This window comes from Carassius auratus, chromosome 15, assembly GCF_003368295.1.
Source record: "Carassius auratus strain Wakin chromosome 15, ASM336829v1, whole genome shotgun sequence".
Taxonomy (NCBI): Eukaryota; Metazoa; Chordata; class Actinopteri; order Cypriniformes; family Cyprinidae; genus Carassius; species Carassius auratus.
Window position 1 is genome coordinate 19334779 of NC_039257.1, and position 7429 is coordinate 19342207.

At 37.1% G+C, this 7429-nt stretch overlaps 1 protein-coding gene across 1 annotated transcript; it reads right to left on the reverse strand.

The window, feature by feature from the left end:
• Positions 1-201: 201 nt before the first annotated feature.
• On the reverse strand, positions 202-1119 carry LOC113115571 (putative gustatory receptor clone PTE03). The gene has a single exon (XM_026283147.1). It carries the CDS (start codon positions 1117-1119, stop codon positions 202-204), a length of 918 nt encoding a protein of 305 aa, XP_026138932.1.
• Positions 1120-7429: the final 6310 nt, after the last annotated feature.

The following is a 7429-nucleotide window of genomic DNA, read 5'->3' on the forward strand; positions in this document are numbered from 1 at the left end:
CACTTCAGCACTCCAGCAACAGGCTAAACAATGAATAATATATAATATAAATGTATAGTTGTGGCAAATATTTACAGTAAAATGCAAAGTCTCAAATTCACAGTTTCATAAAATTTGATGTACATCATGATTACATAATTTCTCAAATAAAACCATACAATCATTGAACTTTGTTAACATTCTGTGCAGTTTCTGTTACAGCTATTTGCAAGATTTTATACTCCATATAATTTTTTTGCGAATTTCTGGAAATTTCAAACCATAAACAACAGGGTTCAGTATAGGTGGTACAATGAGAAACTCTAATGAAATAATGATTGACAGCCCAATAGGGAGTTCCAAAGTTGGAACCCGACTCAAAATGACCTCGCAAAATATAGCTACTGAGAAATTTAAGAGGATCACTATGTGTGGAATACAAGTTTGATATGCTTTTCTCCTGAAATCTAGTGAGCTTTTTCTACAAATGATAAGAATTTTAACATAAGAGTATAATATAAAACTTAAAGGCATGATAAGAGTTGTGGTCAATATGAACAAGCCAAAAACATTATTAACAATAGTGTTTGCACAAGAAAGCTTGACAATTTCCCAGTTGTGACAGTACACCTTCCACAGTTTGTTACCACACATCGTGAGTCTGGCATTTAATATACAAGCAATACCATAACAAAGCATTGGATAAACACAACTTATAGATATCAAAACAGATAACATCCTGGGGGTCATTATGTTGTTGTATTGTAAGGGTTTACTGATTGCCACATACCTGTCAAATGCCATTAACATTAAGATTGTGTATTCATTTGATGCATATGAATAAATGACAAAAGCCTGTAAAATACATGCGGCACGGGAGACTGAGTTTGTATCAGACAGCAAGTCTGTCAGTAATCTTGGGAAAAAAGCAGCTGTTCCAAACACAGAGTTGACGGATAAACATGAAATCAGAATGTACATGGGTTGGTGCAATGTCCTTTCGAAAAAAATTGCAAGAATAATAAGGGCATTAAAGAATACAATAGCACAATATAGAATAAATCCCAAACCGAAGAAAGCATATCTTATGTACCCCATATTTTCAAACAACATCAAGTAAAAGTATGTTCCATTTTCCATTAAGCAAAGATTTAATTAGTTGACCTGAGGATGAGAACAGAAAAAGGTAATATGATCTTTATGTATCCTAAAAATAAAAAGTTTTAATGGTTATCAGCTTCAGATAACCACAATGTTTTAAATAATACATCATGTGAATATAAAGTACAATACATGCAGTTGCATTACCAGAAATACCTTCTGTGATATGATCTCAAATAACCATCACTTTCTCTTCAAACAATGTGCGAATGCGGATTGAATTAGCTCTACTTGTGCTGTGTTTAAGAAGAGTCGGCAGTACAAGCTTTTTTTTTATAGTATAAAACACTGTCTCTGGAGACCTCTCTGCTGTGTTTGGTTTGCATAGAGTGCACAAACTTCTAGAATTCTTAAAACGGGCTGTGCAGCATGGTGGGCAAAACTCTTGTAACACAAAACCTTCTGATAAAACTGCAACCTATTGTTGCAAAAAAAAAAAAAAAAAAAGTTCAACATATTTTTTTATACACTTTGAAAATGCATAATTTTAAACCATAACACAAAAATTGTTTTGTTGAACATGTAAAGTAAAGCTTTTTCTGACATCTGAGGAGTCATTATACAAAAATTTGCCATTTCCCACTTTTAATGTTTGATTTTTAAAGTACCGTTTTGAAAATCTTTAAGCCCCTTTTTGGATGAAGTAGATCCTTAACTCTCAGGAAAATGTGCCGTGTCTCAGGCTATCTTATTTTTTTCATATAACCAATTTCAATGTGTGTTTATGGTCAACCCTGTTACCGACATATTAATTACTTTTTGAAAAGGTTTTAAATACATGTATAGAACAAATCTGATATACTGTGGAAGATATAGAGAGGCAATATCTTCAAATATGGACGTACCAAGTCCAGTTGCCGTTGATTTAACCCTTCTTGAGTATACAACCTGGGTAAGACACACAAAAGCGTACTTGTGTCTTACCCTGGAATGGTTACAGGGTTGACGAAAGAGGTTATTGGCAGCCATTATTAGCCATGAGGTATAGGTAATGACACCACTTTCATGCCTAAATGAGAGGCTTAAATATTATCATATATGTACATTTTTAAATATGTACAAATAACTTTTTGACACAATGAAAGTGTCCCTGTCTTTCAGACATTACATAAACTCAAAGAAAATTAATTAAAAGAAGAGAACACTTCATGAAAGTCAGATGATGTCACTTCCTGGAACTGATGCAACTTTTGGAACAGTCCATTATCTATAAAGAGGTGTTTTCGTAACAAGTAACAGGGTTGACAAGAACCTAGGGACCCGACTAAATTGTGTTTTTTATTTTATTTGACACGTTAAATATAAAATCCATTTATGACTAATGAACTGACACTTAAGACTTTATACAAATGTAATACCACTAGGAGGCGCTTGAGAGCACTATTACATGGTGGCTACCAGATATAAGCCAAAAAACCCATTAACGAGTCAGTTCGAGAGGGGACGTCACTTCCGCTTTGGTCTGGTGTGGCGCGAGAGAGCAAACAATAATCGGCAAGGTTTTGCTGGATGGCGGCAAATGCAGCGAAATCGATTATGTCAAAATATAAGAAAAATTATAATGGAAATGGACCAGAGACAGCTAGTGTTGATGATACGGATGTGGAAGATGATCAAATGGAATTAGGAAAGACAGGAGAAAAGAGGAATATAGACATAAGGGAAGATGTAGGTACAAAGAAAATAAAAAAAACAGATAGAGGTAAGAAGTTCAGGTGAGAATGGAAATGAACAGGAGGTAAGTAGTGTAAATTTGGATGAGTTGAAGTTAATATTGAAATTTAAAGAGGATGGTGGAATACAAAAGGTAAGTCCAATTTTATCAACGAGAGAGTTGAGGAGAGTAGTTGGAGAAATTAATATTGCAAACGTGTTAAACAATTGAGATTTGATGATCGTTTGTAATAGTGAAGAGCAAAGAAAGAAAATGTTGAAAATAAAAGTAATGTGTAAGCAAGAAGTGGTGAGTAGTAAGAGTGTAGGACAGAGGCAGTGGGTAAGTGGAGTAATATCTGGAGTGCCATTGGGAGTATCTATGGAAGAAGTTAAAAGTAACATCAACGGAGGAAAAATAGTTGGTGCTAGGCGACTGTTTATGAACAGAGAAGGGAATATAATGGAGAGTCTTTCGGTTGAGCTTAGGTTTGATGGAGCAATTTTGCCGGATAAGGTCAAGTTTGGATTTATCAGTTACTCAGTAAGGCCTTTTGTGCCTCCTCCTTTAAGATGTTATAATTGTCAAAAATATGGGCATGTAGCTATCAGAGGTGGAAAGAGTACTGAAAATTTGTACTCAAGTACAAGTACAAGTAGTTGATAAAATAATACTCAATTACAAGTAAAAGTACTGGTGTTAAAAATCTACTTAAGTAAAAGTACAAAGTACCCCTCTCAAAAACTACTCGAGTACTAATTACTTTTTAGCCGGTGATATTTATTGAATAAACATCAAATCCATTGAATCAAATCAGAAATATGAATGGATCAAACACAGGCAATTTGTGTTTTATACAAATAAACAAGTATAAGCCCAGTAATGTGTTTTGAATGTTAAATGATTTTTAAACATGTATAAACAGTATAAACTTTTAACTGCAAACCAACAACTGGGCAAAGGCCTTAAAAACTCTAGGACATTTCACTTTCTGAACCTTTTGTTCAGTTTCAGCAGAAGCTGATTTTCAAAGTTCACAGAGTCTATCCGGCTTCGTTTGGATGTGAAAAGTAGACCTGCATAGCTAAAAAGCCGTTCACATGCAGCAGAGGCAGGCAGAGGCAGGCAGAGCTGTGTTTAACTTCAGAGACAGCTTCTTGATTGCTGGGAAGGAATGAAGCAGCTCCATGTTGTCCGAGGCACATGCAAGGTAACCATCAAGCTCAAATGGACTTTGCAACGTTTTGGAGAGTGGTCTGGAGAAGAAATCGTCATCATCAGATGACTCTCTTTGAAGTTCACCCTCATTCTTTGAAGTTTGAAGATGTTGTTTCAAGTATGTCAAGGTTGTAATTTGAAAACAATTACTTACATTTATGGGAGAATTTGTGTAAACCCACACTTAAAATATCTAAATTACAACAAATTATACTTTAATAACAACATTTTAGGCCTGCCATGACATATATGTTATACAAGTATGCATGCTTATACAGGTTTGCAGTTATAGACACAAATGAGATCATATAAATTTGAAATTACCAGCTTCTATAACATCTGCTCTGTCAGTCCAGGAGGTCTTGAACTTGGGTAAGAGGACTGCAGCAGCAGACAATTCTGGATCCTCCATCATCTGTCCAAAACGCTTATGCAGGCCATTTTGCAGGGCTCTGATGAGCGGTGTGCAGGTCTTGCTTGATATCTCTAGTCTGTTGAGTTTGGATAGAAGCTGGTGGATTACTGGCAGCAGCCATCCCATGTAAACACTGGACTCTGACTGGAGGATGTTTGAAGCTTTCATCAGTGGCTTCATGGTGATGCTATCACCTTCAATCAATCACCTTTATTTATATAGTGCTTTAAACAAAATACATTGCGCCAAAGCACTGAACAACATTCATTTGGAAAACAGTGTCTCAATAATGCAAAATGATAGTTAAAGGCAGTTCATCATTGAATTCAGTTATGTAATCTCTGTTCAGTTGAAATAGTGTCTGTTTTAATTTGCAATCAAGTCAATGATATCGCTGTAGATGAAGTGACCCCAACTAAGCAAGCCAGAGGCGACAGCGGCAAGGAACCGAAACTCCATCGGTGACAGAATGGAGAAAAAAACCTTGGGAGAAACCAGGCTCAGTTGGGGGGCCAGTTCTCCTCTGACCAGACGAAACCAGTAGTTCAATTCCAGGCTGCAGCAAAGTCAGATTGTGCAGAAGAATCATCTGTTTCCTGTGGTCTTGTCCTGGTGCTCCTCTGAGACAAGGTCTTTACAGGGGATCTGTATCTGGGGCTCTAGTTGTCCTGGTCTCCGCTGTCTTTCAGGGCAGTAGAGGTCCTTTCTAGGTGCTGATCCACCATCTGGTCTGGATACGTACTGGATCCGGGTGACTGCAGTGACCCTCTGATCTGGACACAGACTGGATCTGGTGGCCACGGTGACCTCGGAACAAGAGAGAAACAGACAAATATTAGCGTAGATGCCATTCTTCTAATGATGTAAAAAGTACGGTGTTATGTGAAGTGTTCCGGTTCCAGTTTACCTAATTAATGCAGCCTAAAAATCCTTTAACGGATTTGGATATTAAAAGCATATTAGTATGTTATGTGTATGCCAGGTTAAAGAGATGGGTCTTTAATCTAGATTTAAACTGCAAGAGTGTGTCTGCCTCCCGAACAATGTTAGGTAGGTTATTCCAGAGTTTAGGCGCCAAATAGGAAAAGGATCTGCCGCCCGCAGTTGATTTTGATATTCTAGGTATTATCAAATTGCCTGAGTTTTGAGAACGTAGCGGACGTGGAGGAGTATAATGTAAAAGGAGCTCATTCAAATACTGAGGTGCTAGACCATTCAGGGCTTTATAAGTAATAAGCAATATTTTAAAATCTATACGATGTTTGATAGGGAGCCAGTGCAGTGTGGACAGGACCGGGCTAATATGGTCATACTTCCTGGTTCTAGTAAGAACTCTTGCTGCTGCATTTTGGACTAGCTGTAGTTTGTTTACCAAGCGTGCAGAACAACCACCCAATAAAGCATTACAATAGTCTAACCTTGAAGTCATAAATGCATGGATTAACATTTCTGCATTTGACATTGAGAGCATAGGCCGTAATTTAGATATATTTTTGAGATGGAAAAATGCAGTTTTACAAATGCTAGAAACGTGGCTTTCTAAGGAAAGATTGCGATCAAGTAGCACACCTATGTTCCTAACTGATGACGAAGAATTGACAGAGCAACCATCAAGTCTTAGACAGTGTTCTAGGTTATTACAAGTAGAGTTTTTAGGCCCTATGATTAACACCTCTGTTTTTTCTGAATTTAGCAGTAAGAAATTACTCGTCATCCAATTTTTTATATCGACTATGCATTCCATTAGTTTTTCAAATTGGTGTGTTTCACCGGGCTGCGAGGAAATATAGAGCTGCGTATCATCAGCATAACAGTGAAAGCTAACACCATGTTTCCTGATGATATCTCCCAAGGGTAACATATAAAGCGTGAAGAGTAGCGGCCCTAGAACTGAGCCCTGAGGTACTCCATACTGCACTTGTGATCGATATGATACATCTTCATTCACTGCTACGAACTGATGGCGGTCATATAAGTACGATTTAAACCATGCTAATGCACTTCCACTGATGCCAACAAAGTGTTCAAGTCTATGCAAAAGAATGTTGTGGTCAATTGTGTCAAACGCAGCACTAAGATCCAATAAAACTAATAGAGAGATACACCCACGATCAGATGATAAGAGCAGATCATTTGTAACTCTAAGGAGAGCAGTTTCAGTACTATGATACGGTCTAAATCCTGACTGGAAATCCTCACATATACCATTTTTCTCTAAGAAGGAATATAATTGTGAGGATACCACCTTTTCTAGTATCTTGGACAGAAAAGGGAGATTCGAGATTGGTCTATAATTAACTAGTTCTCTGGGGTCAAGTTGTGGCTTTTTTATGAGAGGCTTAATAACAGCCAGTTTGAAGGTTTTGGGGACATATCCTAATGACAATGAGGAATTAATAATAGTCAGAAGAGGACCTATGATTTCTGGAAGCACCTCTTTTAAGAGCTTAGATGGTATAGGGTCTAACATACATGTTGTAAGTTTAGATGATTTAACAAGTTTATACAATTCTTCCTCTCCTATAGTAAAGAATGAGTGGAACTGTTCCTCAGGGGGTCTATAGTGCACTGTCTGATGCGAAACTGTAGCTGACGGCTGAATGGTTGCAATTTTATCTCTAATAGTATCGATTTTAGAAGTAAAGTAGTTCATAAAGTCATTACTGCTGTGGTGTTGGGAAATGTCAAGACTTGTTGAGGCTTTATTTTTCGTTAATTTAGCCACTGTATTGAATAAATACCTGGGGTTATGTTTGTTTTCTTCTAAAAGAGAAGAAAAGTAATCAGATCTAGCAGTTTTTAATGCTTTTCTGTAGGATATGCTACTTTCCCGCCAAGCAATACGAAATACCTCTAGTTTTGTTTTCCTCCAGCTGCGCTCCATTTTTCGGGCTGCTCTCTTTAGGGTGCGAGTATGCTCATTATACCATGGTGTCAAACTGTTTTCCTTAACCTTTCTTAAGCGTAAAGGAGCAACTGTATTTAAATTGCTAGAAAAGAGA

Bases quoted from the DNA above. Each gene is read 5' to 3' on its own strand.
- LOC113115571 (XM_026283147.1), bottom strand. From the start codon at position 1,119: ATGGAAAATGGAACATACTTTTACTTGATGTTGTTTGAAAATATGGGG.